Source organism: Carya illinoinensis, chromosome 7, assembly GCF_018687715.1.
Source record: "Carya illinoinensis cultivar Pawnee chromosome 7, C.illinoinensisPawnee_v1, whole genome shotgun sequence".
NCBI lineage: Eukaryota > Viridiplantae > Streptophyta > Magnoliopsida > Fagales > Juglandaceae > Carya > Carya illinoinensis.
The window spans coordinates 41,865,121-41,886,599 of record NC_056758.1 but is presented as its reverse complement, the minus strand read 5'-3'; the positions used below and the strand labels follow the sequence as shown (position 1 = coordinate 41,886,599).

The following is a 21,479-nucleotide window of genomic DNA, read 5'->3' as shown; positions in this document are numbered from 1 at the left end:
TGCCATCGATATCATCATCGGAAGCAAAACATGGTGTAGCTCGTTGAACCCCTATCACCGAACAATTTCCATCGGACTTTTCGTCTTCGTCGATCACTTCGATGCAACAACGTCCATGCAGCAAGCCCCATCGATCATTAAAACTCAACCTTCGTACTCTATTAGAAGTACAACCCAAAATGGAATCTAAACGCAGTCGCCTCAGGTTTAACCTAATAAAAAATTTTAATTTTCTCACTGCCTTCTTCAGGCGGCCGCACGCCGGCAGTACTAGCCAGCTCTGATCTCTACCCATTTTTGTTTTCTTTCTTTTTTTTTTTGGCTGAAATGAAACTTTGATGCAACTATATGTGGATATTAAGGTTTTTTATAGGCAAAGTGATCGTGGATTCTTGGACAAGATACTATATATATGTATGTTTCGTTAGAAGTAAAAGACTAGCTAGAAAGCGTGTTTGGAATTGGATCAGCGAGTGAAGCTTAATTAATAAGCCTATATATTTTTACGTTGGAGTTTCATGGAAGAACATGGTAGGGAACTGGCGGATGACTTGGGAGGCATGGCATCAACATCTTGACTGTCATTTATTAATTCCCAAACTGTACGTAAAGTAAAGTCACAATTACTTGATCTTGATCTCGCCCACACCTTCATCTTCGGGTGCTTCGTTCACTAGGATTGCGTCACCGGGCTTTTCCAATATTATTTCCTCTCTCGAGAAAAAGTAAACTCGTAGTTAAGTTCATTGTGTGAACGTAATAAATACCATAGCACGTACGCGCGTCGACGTTGCCCAACCTGGAAAGAAAGCAACTCTCCTCCTAAAATATATGGTTGTAGGGTTATGGCAATACAAAAGTCAAGACAGATGCTTGAAAAAGTTTGAATCTTCACCGTTTGTTGGAAGAAAATACTCGTGTCAATGCTTAGTTATTAGAACAGAAGATGTCATGTTAATGCCCCGCACTGGAGGTAAGCCAAACCCTTGTATGTTAATGAGAAATTACTCTGGTAATAACAAAATCCTTGCGACTTTTTTATTCTGTTCATTCATGAACTATTGGGATTGAATGGAAAACCTATTCACCATCACGTCGTTTCAGGTGTACAGGGAGAAAGCAGTATTCAAGATTTCCGAAAATTCAAACCCATCCTTGCTTGCTAGTTGCCATACCAAAACGGTTTTGGTCCCTCAGCCCTTATAATGCAAGCAGTACTACTTCCAAAAACAAACTTAAAAGAGAATCAAACTTTCGAGAAGACGTTGGCCAGCAAAATTTTGAAGCTGATCGAGAACAGGCCGAACTTAGGAGTTTGCAACCAACAGCTCAGGAAAATCACCATGTGAGCTTCCATCCACTATTCTTTCAGCTTCCCTATCAATCACTTCGCGGCCTTCTATTAATTTGTCCTTCCTCAATCTGCCTCCGTTTGTCTGACCCAACTGTACATCCGTCTCCACGCTTCCCTACAAGCTGCCCTGTCAGCTAGTTCCAGATCTTTAAAACCCCGTTCGAACTTGGCTTCATCCTCTGGTGAAAACAAAACAACTTCCATCTTCCCAAGCTCTTCGTACAGCTTCTCAATATTAGCTTTTCAGAATAGGCCCATTTCTGTGTCCATCTTTTGGCAAGGAGTTTTCAGCAGGTATTCATTAGCGGCGCAGGGCATGAGTGGCGACTTAACTCAGATATGGCGGTCTAAAATCTAAAATGTAACTGAAGAGCCGCTTCTCCTGGATATTTGGCTTCCAAGTTCTCCTAGACCTATCACCACAGTTGCAGAGAAAGTTGTCAATAATATAGTTCTTCAAGTTGATAAAAGGCAACAGAACATCATGATGCTAAGAGTAGCGAACACGAGACTCGGTCAATAATACAGCTTCATCCTATGAGCTGTAATGGCACCAACACAACAATATATACCATATAGCATGAATGTCCAGACTTAGTGATCACCACATGCCACTTTGTAAAATCCCAATCCAAACCTAGACAAAACAAACAAATATACCATATCAATAAGCACTTCTAATACTTGAATAGAAGTTGTCCACATCATATGCCTTCATCAGAAATAATCGAAGTGGATGTATTCATTCAGAAAAAATACAAGTGGGTGTATTCACGTTTTATCCAAGCACGATATAGCCTTTTCCATTATCAAGTCAAGTCAAGTCCAGTGAGGATCCAATGGTGTGGCTAGAAGAAATATATATGCACCAATGAGCAACGATGGTTATATAATCCCCTTGAATCACTTAAATCATAAAGGAGACTCCAAGGAATCAGCAGCTCATGCAAATGCTTCAATACTTCATTTAATCAAGTAGAATTAAAGACGTCCTTCACAATGCATTATTCCTAGTTCAATGGGCATAAGATATAACCATTTTTACGCTTCATCTCTTTTAAAAATTAAAAGAATATATACATATAGAGAGAGAGAGAGAGAGAGAGAGAACCATATACAACAGCTCGAATTTTTCTAGGACAAAGGACCCTGGGCTCAGTTTCAAACTTTCAATCAGAACGATGTCACTAGCGTGAAGCAAAAAATACAAATTCTTGAAAGGAAACACAACATTCAACATGTGTCTAATATTATTAAAGAAAAGTCAGATTCATTAGGGCCTTTGGTCTTTAATTTCAAGTAAAACCTCCTTCAGTTCACTTGCTACTACCACTGGTATTACATGCATTTTACAGCACGTAATTAGAGCATGCTAGGAATTCTAGCTATAGATCAGGAATCATTCGAGGCAAAACTGGTTAGAGAAATGATAGTTGAAAGTAAAACTGGTTAGAGAAATGATGGTTGAAAGTTACGAGTGTACAACCTTCTAATTATTTTAAAAAAATAAATAAATATAAGTCTCACGTAAAAAATAATTAATTTTTTAATAATATCCTATCCACGACTATCGTAATATTACTTAACTAGTTATATAAACAAAAACACTAATAGAATACAGATCAGTCCTCGGTGAAAAACCAACTATAAAAGAAAAACCAATTAGCACACCACCCAATCCCCAGTATAAACAAAACCCTCATAGACGCATCTTTCTTTACAGCTCTTCCTAACCGAGCAGTGCTCGGTTCCGAGAAGAACAAAAGTTTTCTTTTGATTTTTTTAATATTATTAAATATTTACTAAGAAAAAAAATTCACAACATCACTAAAAAAAAAAAAAATGCTTCCTTAATTGCTAAGTAAGAAAGGAAAAAAAAAAAGTCGAGACCCAATCGGGAGCCATGTCTCAGTAAGCATAGCATTTTTGTTCCCAAAAACAAACCATTAAAATCAAATCAACAACTATCAGAGCATCACGTTATCAAAACAATCACAGTCAAATTTCTTATTTATGAAAAACAAAACAATCACAGATAAATTGATACCGTAAACTACCCTGCCGGGAGCATGGCAGCGTATTGTATTGAAAATATTATTGCAGAAGCAAACAAAGAGAAAGCTCAATTATTGCAAGCCTTTTCGCCTTTATAAAACCTCGCATCTCAATCCTATTGCTATTATCACTAGTTTCATAACCAGCATAGAGCTATATAATGGTACGCAAAACTTCCAAATGACGATACCGCAAAGCAGAACGAAATCCCAGTACTATATAACGGTACCGCAAAGCAGTTATAAATATAAAGACCCACTAGCAAAAACAGAACGCATACCCAATATGGCAATATTTCTGACTCTTTCATTGAAAAATACCGTTAATAAAATTGAAAACAGAAAAAAGGGCAAATTGAGCAAATAAGAGAGACCGGGACGGTGGGGAGGAGAAGTAAGAGTACATGCTTATTACCGCCGCCTTCGCGACGCGATTGAAGAACTGGATGTGGCGGCCGGTATAGAGGCCGCGCTTGGCCCTGCCCATCACCACCTTGCTGTCCGGTATGCACTTCTTCAAAGAGTTCCGGTGCCAAGTTATTCTCCCCACCCGTTCTTAAGCACTTTCTTCATCATCTCATCTCCTTCCCTGTAAACGCCATATCTCGTTCTGTGTGTGTCGTCTTGGCTGAGGTTCGTTTGGTTGGGAGAGAAAAGTTAATAGAGAAAAGTTGAGAAAAAGGACTCACTCACGTAGAGGCTACCCGCTACTGAATTAGTACGACAAGGGGCTCGACTTTCTGGACTCCGAAACTGGTCTAAGAGAATCCCATCAGTTTTTACATCATCGTTCCTATAATTTAATTTAAATATTTATTTTTTTAAATTTATTTATCTTTTAAAAACTTCCTGCATCTCATTTCTCATTTCTATTTCTATTCTTTTAAATAATATTTCTCTATTCTTTTTTATTACTTTTTTCTCTCTCTTCCATTTACAAACTTAATTATTAACTTTTTTATCTTATTATCTTTTTTTTCAAATATCACTTTCTACTAAATATTTATTGAAAATTTTAACTATCCAATACAGTATTTTTTTTTAAATTGAAATTCATATTATAAAAATAAATTTTTTTATTAATTAATACATTTTCTAACGTGATAACAAATTTAATTAAAAGAATACTCAATAGCTAGGATTTTCAGATCATACATATAAAAATCTAAAGGTTTAAGTAATAATAAATCATGGTAAATCACTATAACCATGATGAAACCGAGATGAGAGATTTTGTTTTTGAGATAGACAAGCTCGGTGGCCAACCATGGAGGATCCCGATTCTCACAAAGTCCAGCCATGGAAGGTGCCGAAACATAGAAAGAGAGAGAATATGAGAATCCAGCCATGGAGGAAACCGAAAGTGTAGAAATTACCCACATTCGGTGCAAGATTCGTCTGATTGCGAGGGAGGAGTCAAGGAGGTGATTTCGTACGGCCACCCAACTGTCCATAGAAGAGAAACGCGAGACCAAAAAAGAGAAAAATAATTTGGAGACAAATAGTCAATACACAAATATGGAATATTACTATACAAACCGAAACCCAAATCGTATTTTAGAAATTGGGATAGAGAGCCATTTTTATCAAAACTCTAAAATTTATCCTCAAATTATAGAAACAATCTCGGTATGCAGATGCTGGGATGCTCTAAAGGTATTTAAGTTTCGGAGGAGGAGAAAAGGTTTGGGCTCGCCTCTGCCGTCGCCACCTATACGGTTAGTTCGTTTATCTGCCTTCGTTTTTGCCATAACAGAGGCTTGCTCGTCCCCGATGCCGGAAATATCTTATAACTGTGCTGTTAAAGGCTTAAAATTGGCGTTTTCGAGATTTCTCATAATAAAATAAAATAATGTTGGTGGTGACCATTGTGATGGGCTCTAGCGGGCTTAAGTCGTGGAATATGACAGACTATAAGATAAGATGATGGGTTAAACCCAATCCCTCAACCCTCTTGTTCGATTTTTGCATTGATATCCATAATTTAGGCCTAAACACCCAGCAAAAGCTCAAGTATTTTTGGGGGCAACTGAAGCCCAATAATGAACCCAAACAATTAACGAAAGAAAAATCATTGACAAACTTGTGAGTCTTGATCAGCATTGCCAATAGGTGCAAGCATACCTACCACTCAACTTAGGGTTAGTTTTGGTCAGATTATTTTATTATTAATTTTCACATATTTTTTATTATTTTATACTATTATTTAATACTTTTTTATTACTGATTTACTATTATTTATAAAATATCTAAAATCACCTCACTATCTAACCTTAATCATCAAAGTCCCAAAACTTCAAATGCACCTCACTGTCTTGGACTACCCAATCATGCGCTCTCATCCCTCTCTCTCTCTCCAAAAAATAATATGTTTTCCATAAAGAATAGACTTAAACCCTTGTAATGTTTATTTAGGATAATGTATTATTCTAGCGACTTAATATGACCAAAATACAATACTATAAAATTTGGCAATCCACATGAAAATGATATATACTGTCCCAAGTTTTTGTTGTTTTTCACAATTTTGGCTCAAGCTTTAAAATAAAATTACAGTCAAAGTAATTTAATTCAACTCTTTTGATTTTTTTTATTATTATTTATATAAGGAGTGAGGTTTCGGATTCAAATTTTTTATTTAGAAAACCAGATTATATGCTATCAGACTGTCATATGGTATCAAGCTCTGGCCATTCAACTCCTCTTAAATAATTCATAAGCTTTTTTAACATGTCCTTTTATATATTGTGGTTATTTCAGGAATTTAGAAAGGGGAAAATTAATACCCCATAAAGTAGATTCAATAATTCGTATAGAAAAGCTGTAAAAAGCCTAATCGCATCATGGCCACCACTTCCGAAGATAAGTAAAACTAATTAGAAAAGGGAAAGACTCGAAACATAACATTGATTCACAATCAAGCTTTTATTGATTAGTAATGATGGTCCAAAGTAGTAGGGACGGCTTAAACTAAGGTCACCGCCGGTGTGACGTGTCGAAGATAGAGGAACGTCACCCCTCCCGATTCTCTGTAAAATTTGATTCGTTTTCTTACCGGCTCCTTTTATCAGACACAGTCAAGTCTTTGTTCTTCGGATTTGCCGGAGTTTGGTTCCGTCATCCCTTTCAATTATAGTAAGGCCATTTTTTAATGTTATATGCGTGTGTACACGTCCTCATATTCTGGTGTACACGTCCTTATATTCTGGTTTCTAGAAAGGAGCCACAGAGTATGACCCAACCCAATACATATTTAAGAATAAAACTAGGGATTTGGAGCTCCTGCTCCCATTTTTTTTTTAATAATATTTAAAAGTATTAAAAAATAATATTTGAAAAATAAAAAAATAAATAAAATAAGCCGCTAGCGGGAGGAGCCCCCAGCGGTGGCTCCAGAAGCCCCCTAAAAGAATAACTCACAAAATGCTTTTCACAATTGACAGCCCAATGTAACCTCTCCCTAACTATATCTGTAAAGTAGATCTTCCATCGTCATCAGGCGTCTCTCTCTCTCTCTCTCGCTGCGGGCCTTTATTTTCCTATATATTTCCGGAGAAAAAGCTCTGCAAACTGCAAATAACCATTCCATGTTGTCGATCCACTTTTAACAGTTTTCCCCCACTTCACAATAGTCTACATAATCATCGAAAGTTCCTCAATTTCTCGAATTCTAAAGGTATCAGCAATCTTACATCAACAAATCTTCTTCTTAGGTTTTTTTTGGTACCAGTCTTAGATTTCAAGAATGCCGATTCCGGGATCTTCATCCACGACGCTGGAAACTGAAGGTCCTGAAGAGAGTCACAAGAATTCCGAGCCCTTGATTCCAGGGTTACCGGACGAGATTGCCGAACTGTGCCTTTTTTTCCTTCCATACCCGTACCAAGCTTTGGCACGATCGGTTTCATCTTCGTGGAAACGAGCCATTACAGACGCTAGCTTTCTGATCCACAAGACAGCCCTATCACTTTCTCTGCCTTATATTTTCGTACTGGCGTTTCAAGAATCGACGGCCAGTATTCAATGGCAGTCTCTGGACCCGCGATCCAGACGTTGGTTTGCCTTACCTCCCATGCCATGTCCCATCGCCGCGTGTCAATCTGGGATTGCGTGTGCTTCACTGCCACGTCAGGGGAAACTCTTCGTTTTGGGTGGTAATGGTGTGCGGTCAGGCGCAGAAACTACCACGCATACCACGTTTGTCTACTCTACATCAACGAATCAATGGTCAGTAGCGTCGCCTTTGCCATTCAAGGGATCATTTTTCGCGGCTGGGAGTATTAAAGGAAAGATCATTGCCGTTGGAGACAGTGGGTCCAGCACCACAGATCAAATCACAGCCGCAGAGCGCTATGATCCAGAAAGCGACACGTGGACTGAGGCGGCCACGTTAGGCATGGGATTAGTGAGGCACGACTCCGCTGTGGTGGAGAACAGGTTGTACGTGACAGAAGGGTGGACGTGGCCATTCAGATACTCGCCCAGAGGTGGAGTTTACGATCCAGATGAGAATAGGTGGTGGATGATGAGCAAAGGGATGAGGGAAGGGTGGTCAGGGCTGAGTGTAGTACTGGGTGGGAGGCTGTTTGTGATATCAGAGTACGGAGATTGTCCGATGAAGGTGTACGTTCCGGATGATGACACGTGGAGGTATGTGGGTGGCGAGAAGCTACCGCGAGAGGCAATGAGGAGACCGTTCGCAGTGAATGGGGTGGAGGGGAGTGTATACGTGGTGTCGCGTGGATTACACGTGGTGGTGGGGAAGGTGTTTGAAGGAAATAATAAGAAGTGGGAATTCAGGGTGGAGTGGGAGGTATTGGCGGCTCCAGAAACGTTTAACGGCTTTTCTCCTCTTAATTGTCAGGTACTCTATGGATGATAAACATCATCGGATTCATCATAATCACCATTGATGCTGTATATAAACATGATACAGTTCTACCTTTTTCTTTTTTTTCTTTTCCTTTTGTCTATATTGGGCACTTTATCTTTCTACGTTTTCCAAATTTAAGGCTTCTTTTGGATTTTGGTAAGCGGTCAAGCCCGTCGTTAACTCATTCAACTTTAACTGCAAGACAACCAAAAACTAAACAAAAAACAACTCATTCAAGCTTTACAACCAACGTACGTACGAAGCTCCAGCCAAAAAGTAAGGTAAATATTGCCGACTGGACGAGAAAAAATCAGCTATGAATATAGACTCACGCATTAGTCTTCTGAAAAAAATAAAAAAAGTAATGTGAACACGCGTCCATTGTCCACCTCATCTACAGAAACAGGAGGACACATTATTAGGAGAAATTTGCATCTGAACGCGATTATGACATAAGATTCTTTAGAGATAAGAATGTTGAAAAATATAGGTCGGTCGAATCTTCTAGACACGCGCTTCTTACAGAGGGAAGTCCACCTTCCACGAATCCAGACCTAGCTCAATCCATCCAGAACTCGAGACCCTTCTTTAAAAAGCAAACCACCCCACTCGCATCCTCCGTCCGCACAACATCGTCAAAGTCGAACCAGCAATCAACTATACTTTCAGGTTTGTCAATTCTCAACGTAATACAGACCTGATAACTTAAAGAAAGAAGAAGAAGAAGAAGGATGTGTCTGGTGTTTGTTTGCGACGAGGATGAGAGGGTAACGTCTAGGCAGCCAGCACCGGGGGCGTGTCCGTACTGTGGAGGGATGATACAAGCTATGGACGTCAAGAGCCAGTGGAGGTTCTGCTTTGTGCCTCTCTACTTCAAAACCAAGCGCAAATTCTACTGCACCATCTGTGCCAGACGTTTGGTTATTCAGTAACATATACAATTTGACAGCTCTCTGATCTCTATATTTTGTTCCCCTTTCTTTACCATGTACTGATATCTGCAAGTCCATAAAAGCTTCTGTATCGTACTATTTCTGAACTTTTTTTATAAGTAGTTGAGAAGTAAAAGGAGGTTTTTTTGTTTTTTTGTTAGTCTAAGGTTCATTTGATCGAGACCCAATCGGAAGCCATGTCTCAGTAAGCATAGCATTTTTGTTCCCAAAAACAAACCATTAAAATCAAATCAACAACTATCAGATCATCACGTTATCAAAACAATCACAGTCAAATTTCTTATTTATGAAAAACAAAACAATCACAGATAAATATGATACTGTAAACTACCCTGCCGGGAGCATGGCAGCGTATTGTATTGAAAATATTATTGCAGAAGCAAACAAAGAGAAAGCTCAATTATTGCAAGCCTTTTCGCCTTTATAAAACTTCGCATCTCAATCCTATTGCTATTATCACTAGTTTCATAACCAGCATAGAGCTATATAACGGTACGCAAAACTTCCAAATGACGATACCGCAAAGCAGAACGAAATCCCAGTACTATATAACGGTACCGCAAAGCAGTTATAAATATAAAGACCCACTAGCAAAAACAGAACGCATACCCAATATGGCAATATTTCTGACTCTTTCATTGAAAAATACCGTTAATAAAATTGAAAACAGAAAAAAGGGCAAATTGAGCAAATAAGAGAGACCGGGTCGACGGTGGGGAGGAGAAGTAAGAGTACATGCTATTACCGCCGTCTTCGCGACGCGATTGAAGAACTGGATGTGGCGGCCGGTATAGAGGCCGCGCTTGGCCCTGCCCATCACCACCTTGCTGTCCGGTATGCACTTCTTCAAAGAGTCCCGGTGCCAAGTTATTCTCCCCACCCTTCTTAAGCACTTTCTTCATCATCTCATCTCCTTCCCTGTAAAAGCCATATCTCGTTCTGTGTGTGTCGTCTTGGCTGAGGTTCGTTTGGTTGGGAGAGAAAAGTTAATAGAGAAAAGTTGAGAAAAAGGACTCACTCACGTAGAGGCTACCCGCTACTGAATTAGTACGAGAAGGGGCTCGACTTTCTGGACTCCGAAACTGCTCTAAGAGTATCTCGTCCGGTTTTACATCATAGCCTCTATAATTTAACTCAAATATTTATTTCTTTAAATTTATATTTAAAATTTATTTATTTTCAAAAAACCTCCTACATCTCATTTTTCATCCCTATTTCTATTCTTTTAAATAATATTTCTCTATTCTTTTTTATTATTTTTTTCTCTCTCTTCCATTTACAATCTTAATTACTAACTCTTTTATCTTATTATCTTTTTTTTCAAATATCACTTTTTACTAAATATTTATTGAAGATTTTGACAATCTAATACAGTATTTTTTTTTTAAATTGAAATTCGTATTATGAAAATAATTTTTTTATTAATTAGTGCATTTTCTAACGTGATAACAAATTTAATTAGAAGAGTACTCAATAGCTAGGATTTTCTGATCATACATATAAAAATCTAGAGATTTAAGTAATAATAGATCACAGTAAATCACTACAACCACGATAAAACCGAGATGAGAGATTTTGTTTTTGAGATAGACAAGCTCAGTGGCCAACCATGGAGGATCCCGATTCTCACAAAGTCCAGCCATGGAAGGTGCTGAAACATAGAAAGAGAGAGAGAATATGAGAATCCAGCCATGGAGGAAACCGAAAGTTTAGAAATTACCCACATTCGGTGCAAGATTCGTCTGATTGCGAGGGAGGAGTCGAGGAGGTGATTTCGCACGGCCACCCAACTGTCCAGAGAAGAGAAACGCGGGACTGAAAAAGAGAAAAATAATTTGGGGACAAGCAGTCGATGCACAAATATAAAATATTACTGTACAAACTGGAAACCCAAATCGCATTTTAGAAATTGAGATAGAGAGCCATTTTTATCAAAACTCTAAAATTTATCCTTAAATTATAGAAAGAATATCGGTATGCAGATGCTGATGGGATGCTCTAAAGGTATTTAAGTTTCGGAGGAGGAGAAAAGGTTTGGGCTCGCCTCTGCCGTCGCCACCTATACGGTTAGTTCGTTTATCTGCCTTCGTTTTTGCCATAACAGAGGCTTGCTCGTCCCCGATGCCGGCAATATCTTATAACTGTGCTGTTAAAGGCTTAAAATTGGCGTTTTCGAGATTTCTCATAATAAAATAAAATAATGTTGGTGGTGACCATTGTGATGGGCTCTAACGGGCTTAAGTCGTGGAATACGACAGACTATAAGAAGATAAGATGATGGGTTAAACCAAATCCCTCAACCCTCTTGTTCGATTTTTGCATTGATATCCATAATTTAGGCCTAAACTCCCACCAAAAGCCCAAGTATTTTTGGGGGCAACTGAAGCCCAATAATGAACCCAAACAATTAACTAAAGAAAAATCATTGACAAACTTGTGAGTCTTGATTAGCATTGCCAATAGGTGCAAGCATACCTACCACTACCAGACCTCAACTTTAGGGTTAGTTTGGGTCAGATTATTTTATTACTATTCATTATTTTATCATAAATTTTCACATATTTTTTATTATTTTATACTATTATTTAATACTTTTTATTACTTTTTTACTACTATTCATAGAATATCTAAAATCACATCACTATCTAAACATAACCTTAATCATCAAACTCCCAAAACTTCAAATGCACCTCACTGTCTTGGACTACCCAATCATGCGCTCTCATCCCTCTCTCTCTCTCTCCAAAAAATAATATGTTTTCCATAAAGAATAGACTTAAATGTTTATTTAGGATAATGTATTATTCTAGCGACTTAATATGACCAAAATACAATACTATAAGATTTGGCAATCCACATGAAAATGATATATACTGTCCCAAGTTTTTGTTGTTTTTCACAATTTTGGCTCAAGCTTTAGACTAAAATTACAGTCAAAGTAATTTCATTCAACTCTTCTCATTTTTTTATTATTTTTTATATAAAGAGTGAGGTTTCGGATTCAAATTTTTTATTTAGAAAACCAAATCATATGCTATCATGCCGTCATATGCTATCAAGCTCTGGCCATTCAACTCCTCTTAAATAATTCATAAGCTTTTTTAACATGTCCTTTTATATATTGTGGTTATTTCAGGAATTTAGAAATGGGAAAATTAATACCCCATAAAGTAGATTCAATAATTCGTATAGAAAAGCTATAAAAAGCCTAATCGCATCATGGCCACCACTTCCGAAGATAAGTAAAACTAATTGAAAAAGGGAACGACTCGAAACATAACATTGATTCACAATCGAGCTTTTATTGATTAGTAATGATGGTCCAAACTCCAAAGTAGTAGGGACGGCTTAAACTAAGGTCACCGCCGGTGTGACGTGTCGAAGATAGAGGAACGTCACCCCTCCCGATTCTCTGTAAAATTTGATTCGTTTTCTTACCGGCTCCTTTTATCAGACACAGTCAAGTCTTTGTTCTTCGGATTTGCCGGAGTTTGGTTCCGTCATCCCTTTCAATTATAGTAAGGCCATTTTTTAATGTTATATGTGTGTGTACATGTCCTTATATTCTGGTGTACATGTCCTTATATTCTGGTTTCTAGAAAGGAGCCACATAGTACGACCCAATCCAATACATATTTAAGAATAAAGCTAGGGATTTGGAGCTCCTGCTCCCCTTTTTTTTTTTTAATAATATTTAAAAGTATTAAAAAATGACGTTTAAAAAATAAATAAATAAATAAAATAAGCCGCCTAGCGGAGGAGCCCCCAGCGGTGGCTCCAGAAGCCCCCTAAAAGAATAACTCACAAAATGCTTTTCACAATTGACAGCCCAATGTAACCTCTCCCTAACTATATCTGTAAAGTAGATCTTCCATTGTCATCAGGCGTCTCTCTCTCTCTCTCGCTGCGGGCCTTTATTTTCCTATATATTTCCGGAGAAAAAGCTCTGCAAACTGCAAATAACCATTCCATGTTGTCGATCCACTTTTAACAGTTTTCCCCCACTTCACAATGGTCTACATGATCATCGAAAGTTCCTCAATTTCTCGAATTCTAAAGGTATCAGCAATCGTACATCAACAAATCTTCTTCTTAGGTCTTTTTTTGGTACCAGTCTTAGATTTCAAGAATGCCGATTCCGGGATCTTCATCCACGACGCTGGAAACTGAAGGTCCTGAAGAAGGTCACAAGAATTCCGAGCCCTTGATTCCAGGGTTACCGGACGAGATCGCCGAACTGTGCCTTTTTTTCCTTCCTTACCCGTACCAAGCCTTGGCACGATCGGTTTCATCTTCGTGGAAACGAGCCATTACAGACGCTAGCTTTCTGATCCACAAGACAGCCCTATCACTTTCTCTGCCTTACATTTTCGTACTGGCGTTTCAAGAATCGACGGCCAGTTTTCAATGGCAGTCTCTGGACCCGCGATCCAGACGTTGGTTTGCCTTACCTCCCATGCCATGTCCCATCGCCGCGTGTCAATCTGGGATTGCATGTGCTTCACTGCCACGTCAGGGGAAACTCTTCGTTTTGGGTGGTAATGGTGTGCGGTCAGGCGCCGAAACTACCACGCATACCACGTTTGTCTACTCTACATCAACGAATCAATGGTCGGTAGCGTCGCCTTTGCCATTCAAGGGATCATTTTTCGCGGCTGGGAGTATTAAAGGAAAGATCATTGCCGTTGGAGACAGTGGGTCCAGCACCACAGATCAAATCACAGCCGCAGAGCGCTATGATCCAGAAAGCGACACGTGGACTGAGGCGGCCACGTTAGGCATGGTGTTAGTGAGGCACGACTCCGCTGTGGTGGAGAACAGGTTGTACGTGACAGAAGGGTGGACGTGGCCATTCAGATACTCGCCCAGAGGTGGAGTTTACGATCCAGATGAGAATAGGTGGCGGATGATGAGCAAAGGGATGAGGGAGGGGTGGTCAGGGCTAAGTGTAGTACTGGATGGGAGGCTGTTTGTGATATCAGAGTACGGAGATTGTCCGATGAAGGTGTACGTTCCGGATGATGACACGTGGAGGTATGTGGGTGGCAAGAAGCTACCGCGAGAGGCAATGAGGAGACCGTTCGCAGTGAATGGGGTGGAGGGGAGTGTATACGTGGTGTCGCGTGGATTACACGCGGTGGTGGGGAAGGTGTTTGAAGGAAATAATAAGAAGTGGGAATTCAGGGTGGAGTGGGAGGTATTGGCGGCTCCAGAAACGTTTAACGGCTTTTCTCCTTTTAATTGTCAGGTACTCTATGGATGATAAACATCATCGGATTCATCACAATCACCATTGATGCTGTATATAAACATGATACAGTTCTACCTTTTTCTTTTTTTCTTTTCCTTTTGCCTATGTTAGGCACTTTTATCTTTCTACGTTTTACAAATTTAAGGCTTCTTTTGGATTTTGGTAAGCGGTCAAGCCCGTCATTAATTCATTCAACTTTAACTGCAAGACAACCAAAAATTCAAGCTTTACAACCAACGTACCGTACGAAGCTCCAGCTAAAAAGTAAGGTAAATATTGCCGACTGGATGAGAAAAAATAAGCTATGAATCATTGAATATAGACTCACGCATTAGTCTTCTGAAAAAAAAAAAAAAAAAGGCCCTGTGAACACGCGCCCATTATCCACCTCATCTACAGAAACAGGACACATTAGTAGGAGAAATTTGCATCTGAACGCGATTATGACATAAGATTCTTAAGAGATAAGAATGTTGAAAAAATATAGGTCGGTCGAATCTTCTAGACACGCGCTTCTTACAGAGGGAATTCCACCTTCCACGAATCCAGACCTAGCTCAATCCATCCAGAACTCGAGACCCTTCTTTAAAAAGCAAACCACCCCACTTGCATCCTCCGTCCGCACAACATCGTCAAAGTCGAACCAGCAACCAACTATACTTTCAGGTTTGTCAATTCTCAACGTAATACAGACCTGATAATTTAAAGAAAGAAGAAGAAGAAGAAGAAGAAGGATGTGTCTGGTGTTTGTTTGCGACGAGGATGAGAGGGTTACGTCTAAGCAGCCAGCACCGGGGGCGTGTCCGTACTGTGGAGGGATCATACAAGCTATGGACGTCGAGAGCCAGTGGAGGTTCTGCTTTGTGCCTCTGTACTTCAAAACCAAGCGCAAATTCTACTGCACCATCTGTGCCAGACGTTTGGTTATTCAGTAACATATACAAATCGACAGCTCTCTGATCTCTATATTTTGTTCCCCTTTCTTTACCATGTACTGATATCTGTAAGTCCATAAAAGCTTCTGTATCATACTATTTTTGAACTTTTTTGTAAGTAGTTGAGAAGTAGAAAGAGGTTTTCTTTTTTTTTTTTGTTAGTCTAAGGTTCATTTGATCCAGGCCAGTCTATGATCCCGTTTTGAGGACAGGACATTAGTCAACCGTGGCCGACTTGTTCTGCTAGAATTTGAGTTTTCAAGGAGATCATTACCCCTCGATGATCATGCCTTGTACTATCATTTTATCTTCTCTACAGTCCCAATCATTCAGAGACGCATGAACAACATATAATACTCTGCGTGTGGGCTGCTAATCAGATTTCAAGCTTTACTTCAGTTGTTGAGATAAAATTGAATTCAAATGGATAGTTCAAGTCATTTCCTAACAACGCCCACATCAAACATAATTGGGATGGTCAAAATTTTAAGGTTACATCACTTACAGAGTTTCAACTTCTTAAAAAATGATGAAACTACGGATTTGAGGTAGGGCTTCGTAGCGAGGCATGTTGGAATGTTCTCAGGTTGTTCTATCCACAGCTTGTGAGTTATGCCAGCAGTTGTTAGCTTATCTGACAAGTTCAATATCTGAGGTTCACCCTTCACCTCGAGAGTAACCTGCATAATCCAACAAGAAAAACGGACTCAACACCTTCATTTCCCACGAGTTTCAGAATTTTAACAGATTGTCCGACCAAGCCGGTACAGCAGGAAAAAATATTGCCAAAACGAATTACAATTTACAAGCAGGTTTATTCCGAGGTGGATGATGGCAGTGCCCATGCTCCTCGACGTTCCAAATACAGATTGGAGCAACTACTGATATGAGAGCATTGAACTTTGATAAGGAAGACGGAGAGACCAAATCTCAGGGTAACATTTAGATAAGTATCATTTCTAGCCTCGTGCCATCAACATCTAGGTTATATGTCTACAGATTTTGAAGGAAACGAGAAATCCATTGAAAATGGGTAATCCCAAGCGTGATATCCTTGGGGATAGGGTAGGCTAGGCCCAAAGGGCTCGGACCGTGGAGCCCAGGAAGACCCAGTGCCTGAGGGAAAGGAACAGGCCAAGCCTGACTAGGCCCATAAAGCACAGCAACGGAGGCAGTTGGATAGCATGCACGAACCGGGGATCACCAAACACCTCTATTGGCTGACAGGTCTTTGCAAGTAAAGACGAGCAGCCTCTGCCCCAAAGACCTGGCGGTTGAGCACATCTAAGAGTGGGTGCACCTGATCGAAGACACATCGCATATAATGAGACGTGAAGATGAACACGCCACAATAAAGGGATCACGCCGCATTCAATGCTCTATGGGGCAGGCATGCCATGACGTGTCTCCTAGGGCGGTAGTGGTTGCCTAACAGAGGAACTGACGGCAGGACCTAACTCAAGTACGGACTGACACTCACGATCTCCCTCGTGCAAGAGCCTGGACCAAGTATAAATATCCCCTCCCTCACCAAAAGGAACTTCTTCTTCTACACACTTACACTTTATTCTCTACAACCCACACAAAAAACCCTATCCTGACTTTAGCATAGGTGGTATCCCTCATCACCGGGTCGGCCCCGTTTGGAAAGCAAATCCTTCTCAACTCATTTCATCTCATCATTACATATTTTTTAAATTCCTATACACTTTTTTAAATTTCTATATAAAATATAATAAAAAATTTAACTTTTTCAAATCTCAAACACACTCATAATATTTAAAACTAATATTTTAACAATATTTTATTCAACTCAACTCAACCCAACGTCCAAACCCAACCAGATGCAGGTCATCAGGTTGGGCCTATGTGGAGTTGTTCGGATTATGAAACACGACATCAACGAGAGCACTTAAGATCTATAGCCCAAGACACATTGGTCAAATTGATGCTAATTGTACGCTAAACATTTCTTCAAGCATTACCAAGGATCATACATCAAAACTTTCAAGGTTCCCGGCATAGAGCAAGTGAAAATCGGAAATCATGTTTATATATGCATACATGCGCTATCAAGTAAACTTCGTTAGTATCCGGGGCCATTCCTAATCTCTATTATTCAAAGGCAATTCTATTTTGGCTAAATTATTGAAACTTCTGTGCCGAATTTTGAGTAAATAATTGATTACAAGGAAAGCTAGAAACAAAAAGGGGAAACCGTATTGGAAGTTAAGAAAGAAGAAGGCTTTTCACCTTATGCATAGAATCAATATTCTGGGCACTACAATAGTCGACGGTGTGAGGATCGTCTTTGTGGGACCAAATGGCACAAACGGAGGCATGGCAGCCCTGTGTCACGACGCTTCCGAGCGGCCACGTGTCGATTAGGTCTCGCCGGAGCACCACGTACTGAACGAGGACGTCGGAGTTCTCTGTCTTGACGCCGTCTTGGTCCTGAGATGGCAGTGATTCCTGTCCAGCGGATTTACTCATTGATTTCGAAGACCTAGTCCAGACACGGCGGGAAGGTGAGATGCAGACTCGGATTCTAGGGCCTGAGAAAGGGAAGCGAAAATTGGAAGAAGTGCAAGTGAAGCGCAATGGCGAGAAGATAAGAGATGCCATGATCAATCTGCTCAGCTATTGGGCTTTATTTATTGGGTGCTAGATTAAAGTGATAAGAGCGAGCGTATTGGGTCTGGCTTTCCTCAGCCATCTTGTTGGGCCTCCAAAAAAAGTAATTGGGGCCCCTTTTTGGTCTATTATGCTTATGGGACAGTTCTCATCTGAAAAATGTTAAAAGAAAAAACATGAACCACTGCAAAGTATCGTCTCTTCTAATAGATGTCTGAGACGAATAAGGATGTTAAAATGATGACATTTACATCTAGATTGTGTTTGGAAAGAAGAATTTGGATTTAAATTCGAGTTGGAGTTCACGAATATGGGTTTTAGTATCATGAATTTCGAATAAATAAGGACAAAGTTAAGTTTTTTGGATTCCTAGTCTTCTTCTCGTTGTCCTTTATTCCCACAATGTATTAACGAAATGCTAATATGACGTTATAGATGATGAGAGCCACCATGAACAGCAGTGAAACCTCCATTTTTTCCATCGCTGATCATTGACTCTACTCTCTCTCTCTCTCAAAAAGAGAGAATATTTTGGATAATAGGAGCTTGCTAATGCACCCTTACGTAGAAGCTTTTAACGTTGCGAGGCATATACGGCTGTAAGATAATAAAGCAGCATGATCCGCTTCTGATCTGTGCGCTCTAAAAACGTGCGAATTCCTGTTGATGTCTGTGTCGTGTGCAAAGGTTGTAGCTTCGAAGCCATTGAATCATATCAATGATAGGGCATATCACGTGGTGGAACTGCTGTTTCTGTCAATGACTGCTGTATCAAAGGGCCACTTGGAATTGCACCAAAACCAAAAGGCCAGAACGTCTTATCCCTAAGCAACGGGCAACTCAAAACTCCATTGTCCTCCTTACCTATTCATTGAGGCGCCCAAATTTATTAATTAGAACCAAAATCTAATCTCCTCGGAATAGGTTGAGAAGAAAATCCTTGCAATCAATCAATGGGGAAGGAAAAAATCTCATGCATCAGCCGATTTTTTTTTTTTTAAGGATAATATATTTTACTACGGATTTTTATCCCTTTTTAATGGTTTTTGAGTGGGCAACCATACAAACCAACTAAAGATAAAGAAGAAATAAAAAGATAAACCCACAAAAAATAAAATTAAAAACTAAAGCTAATCCTCATCATGTTCATCATGTTCTTGCAGATCTGAGAGAGAGAAACAACTCCTTGACTTGAAACTCAAGAGTCTCTTATCAATATATTTTCTGGGTACTCTCTCTTGTTCTTCTTGTTCCTTGTTCTCTGTTGATGACGATGATAGTGATGAAGATGATGTGTATTCTAGCTGTTGCTGATGATGTCCGTCTTCGTCTTCGTCTTCCTCTTCATTCAGAGCCAACAGAGGCATGGATTTAGGGTTTGAGGAGCTGTAGAATGAAGATCTCCTCGACGACCACTTGGCCGACACCAAAACTCTCCTCCTCTTGTTGAACGGATTCTCTGTCTTCACCAGATCCTTCACTGCGCTCACTTCTGATAGATTCGCAAACGACTTTGATTTCCCCGTAAAATGATTCGACAATCCCCTCCTGCACATATCGATGCCATAAATCATTCAGAACCTCCAAGAAAAATTTCAAGAGTCGTTTTTTTCATCATAAAACTGTTGGGTAAAGATTCTCTCTTTTTTTTTCTTCCTCTACGTATTGGATTAAAACCCAAAGAAGATAGATATTTGAGATTCTCTTCCATCGAATATCTCAAAGAATCAAACAGAGATTCCACGTCGAATGCAACCAACCAAAAAACACATTTTGCCAACAGGAAATATGGCAAAGCATCAAGAGAAACGAACTCCGTAAAGTATTGGATCAAGTCCGTATCGGACGTAAAATCTATGAAAACGAAGAAAAACAATTCATAGTTTCAAATCCGTACTTGACGGATGCGGATGAGTTCTTAATAAAGACCAAGATATAGCCACAAATTTAATAACTTCGATGAATAAGCTTCTGCCGGCAAGGGAAAGAGAAATTACTTGATGGGAAGAGAATCTTCCATTGAACCCAAAGAGACCAACCCCGCACCGTTGAAATTGCTTTGAACCTCCTTCGACGAAACCTCGTCGTTATCTTCGTCGTCGCTATCATCCGGTGCTCCGATCGATGAAGAACTGTCGGAAGATTCCTCGTTTTGCTCCGGAGCCTTTCCCCTAGAACCGATCCCGAACACCGACGCGGGGCCATTTCGGGTTCGGGCAATATCGTCCTCCAAGAATATGCAAGAAGCCACGGCGTGCTGATCGGCTGCAACCGGAACAACGCCGCTCCGGTCTCTTACGTCGATGCCGAAATTGGGACCTAGGAGAACCTCCATTTCCAACACACACACGATCCAGAACTATCGTAATTACACCGTTCACCCTTACCCCTTTCGCCTTCTCCTCCTCCTTTTGGGCTTCCAGATGATCGGGCTGCTGATCATCAATCGTCGGCCGCTGTGGTTGATACAGACAGAGAGATACAGAGTAGCCAAGAAGGGGGCCGTAGGATAAGAGCGGTGAGTCGGCACAGGTTAGGGGTTTGTCAAAGACGAACAAAGATAAGGGATCAGGTCGGTCTCTCAATGTCCGAGAGAGAGAGAGAGAGAGAGAGAGAGAGAGAGAGAGAGAGAACAAAACATGGGTAAGATGAAAAAGAGGAATTTGGCTTATATAATCCCACCAAGATTTCTTATGGGTTATTGACCGAATTTTCTGGTCTATAGTTGCAGTCCGGATAGACATATAATCTTCTTCATTTTATTTATATTTACAGAAACATATCAAATAATATTATATATTATAATTATTTTCATTTTATTTATATATTATTAGAAATGTATTATATATATAGTTTTTTAAATATGATATGTGTTTTAGAATTAGAATAAAGCTCTTGAAAAGGGGAGAATTTTCAAAATTCTTATCCAGAGAGAGAGAGAGAGAGAAGGAGAGAGAAAAATGTGGCGGTCGTGTTTGTTTGCAGAGGAAGAGATGGGGGGGGGGGGGGGGGGGGGGGGCGGGGGGGCGTGGGGTGGGTGAGGGGGAGGGAAAGGTGACGTCCAACAGTGTCGTAAATAGGAACCAGAGGGGTTTGACACGTTCGTGATGACGTGGCAATGATAAGGACCAGATACACACACCAAACTTATCCTGTTTCCTTGTTATAGATCAGATCAAGAAGGGTCTTTGGCTTGGGCGGAAGTGCAGAGGGACTCGAAAATCAAAGCTCGAACTGGTGGCCCCCCGTTTAGAAAGTTGTAACCCTATTAATCATTTCAATTCTTTAATTTTTGGATAAAATCTAATATTAATTAATTAAAAACTATTTATTATATTTTAATTATAAAATTATTATCTAATATTATTATATAATAATAAAAAAATAGATAATAAGTAAGTTTTTTATTTAAAAAATATATGTTC

At 39.7% G+C, this 21,479-nt stretch overlaps 6 protein-coding genes across 6 annotated transcripts; 4 read left to right on the top strand and 2 right to left on the bottom strand.

Moving 5' to 3' along the window:
* Nucleotides 1-6,753: 6,753 nt before the first annotated feature.
* Nucleotides 6,754-8,414, top strand: LOC122316850 (F-box protein AFR-like). Its single transcript, XM_043133669.1, has one exon. It carries the CDS (start codon nucleotides 7,154-7,156, stop codon nucleotides 8,285-8,287), a length of 1,134 nt encoding a protein of 377 aa, XP_042989603.1. The 5' UTR covers nucleotides 6,754-7,153; the 3' UTR covers nucleotides 8,288-8,414.
* A 309-nt stretch (nucleotides 8,415-8,723) lies between these two features.
* LOC122316851 lies at nucleotides 8,724-9,373 on the top strand. Its single transcript, XM_043133670.1, has one exon. The coding sequence runs from the start codon at nucleotides 9,013-9,015 to the stop codon at nucleotides 9,211-9,213; it is 201 nt and encodes a 66-aa protein (XP_042989604.1). The 5' UTR covers nucleotides 8,724-9,012; the 3' UTR covers nucleotides 9,214-9,373.
* Nucleotides 9,374-13,143: 3,770 nt separating this feature from the next.
* On the top strand, nucleotides 13,144-14,497 carry LOC122316422 (F-box protein AFR-like). The gene has a single exon (XM_043132940.1). It carries the CDS (start codon nucleotides 13,364-13,366, stop codon nucleotides 14,495-14,497), a length of 1,134 nt encoding a protein of 377 aa, XP_042988874.1. The 5' UTR covers nucleotides 13,144-13,363.
* A 410-nt stretch (nucleotides 14,498-14,907) lies between these two features.
* LOC122315806 lies at nucleotides 14,908-15,581 on the top strand. Its single transcript, XM_043131975.1, has one exon. It carries the CDS (start codon nucleotides 15,220-15,222, stop codon nucleotides 15,418-15,420), a length of 201 nt encoding a protein of 66 aa, XP_042987909.1. The 5' UTR covers nucleotides 14,908-15,219; the 3' UTR covers nucleotides 15,421-15,581.
* Nucleotides 15,582-15,785: 204 nt separating this feature from the next.
* LOC122315805 (putative peptidyl-tRNA hydrolase PTRHD1) lies at nucleotides 15,786-18,856 on the bottom strand. The gene is made up of 2 exons (XM_043131973.1): nucleotides 17,674-18,856; nucleotides 15,786-16,100 (listed from the first exon to the last, which is right to left on the bottom strand). The coding sequence occupies exons 1-2, from the start codon at nucleotides 18,043-18,045 to the stop codon at nucleotides 15,918-15,920; spliced, it is 555 nt and encodes a 184-aa protein (XP_042987907.1). The 5' UTR covers nucleotides 18,046-18,856; the 3' UTR covers nucleotides 15,786-15,917.
* A 152-nt stretch (nucleotides 18,857-19,008) lies between these two features.
* Nucleotides 19,009-20,712, bottom strand: LOC122315804 (probable serine/threonine-protein kinase DDB_G0268642). Its single transcript, XM_043131972.1, has 2 exons — nucleotides 20,052-20,712; nucleotides 19,009-19,602 (listed from the first exon to the last, which is right to left on the bottom strand). The coding sequence occupies exons 1-2, from the start codon at nucleotides 20,387-20,389 to the stop codon at nucleotides 19,185-19,187; spliced, it is 756 nt and encodes a 251-aa protein (XP_042987906.1). The 5' UTR covers nucleotides 20,390-20,712; the 3' UTR covers nucleotides 19,009-19,184.
* Between the last annotated feature and the right edge of the window lie 767 nt (nucleotides 20,713-21,479).

Coding starts and splice junctions, on each gene's coding strand:
- LOC122316850 (XM_043133669.1), top strand. CDS start 7,154: ATGCCGATTCCGGGATCTTCATCCACGACGCTGGAAACTGAAGGTCCT.
- LOC122316851 (XM_043133670.1), top strand. CDS start 9,013: ATGTGTCTGGTGTTTGTTTGCGACGAGGATGAGAGGGTAACGTCTAGG.
- LOC122316422 (XM_043132940.1), top strand. CDS start 13,364: ATGCCGATTCCGGGATCTTCATCCACGACGCTGGAAACTGAAGGTCCT.
- LOC122315806 (XM_043131975.1), top strand. CDS start 15,220: ATGTGTCTGGTGTTTGTTTGCGACGAGGATGAGAGGGTTACGTCTAAG.
- LOC122315805 (XM_043131973.1), bottom strand. CDS start 18,045: ATGGCATCTCTTATCTTCTCGCCATTGCGCTTCACTTGCACTTCTTCC. Junction 16,101..17,673: donor ATATTGATTCTATGCATAAG/GTGAAAAGCCTT, acceptor TGGATTATGCAG/GTTACTCTCGAGGTGAAGGG.
- LOC122315804 (XM_043131972.1), bottom strand. CDS start 20,389: ATGGAGGTTCTCCTAGGTCCCAATTTCGGCATCGACGTAAGAGACCGG. Junction 19,603..20,051: donor GAAGATTCTCTTCCCATCAA/GTAATTTCTCTT, acceptor CGATATGTGCAG/GAGGGGATTGTCGAATCATT.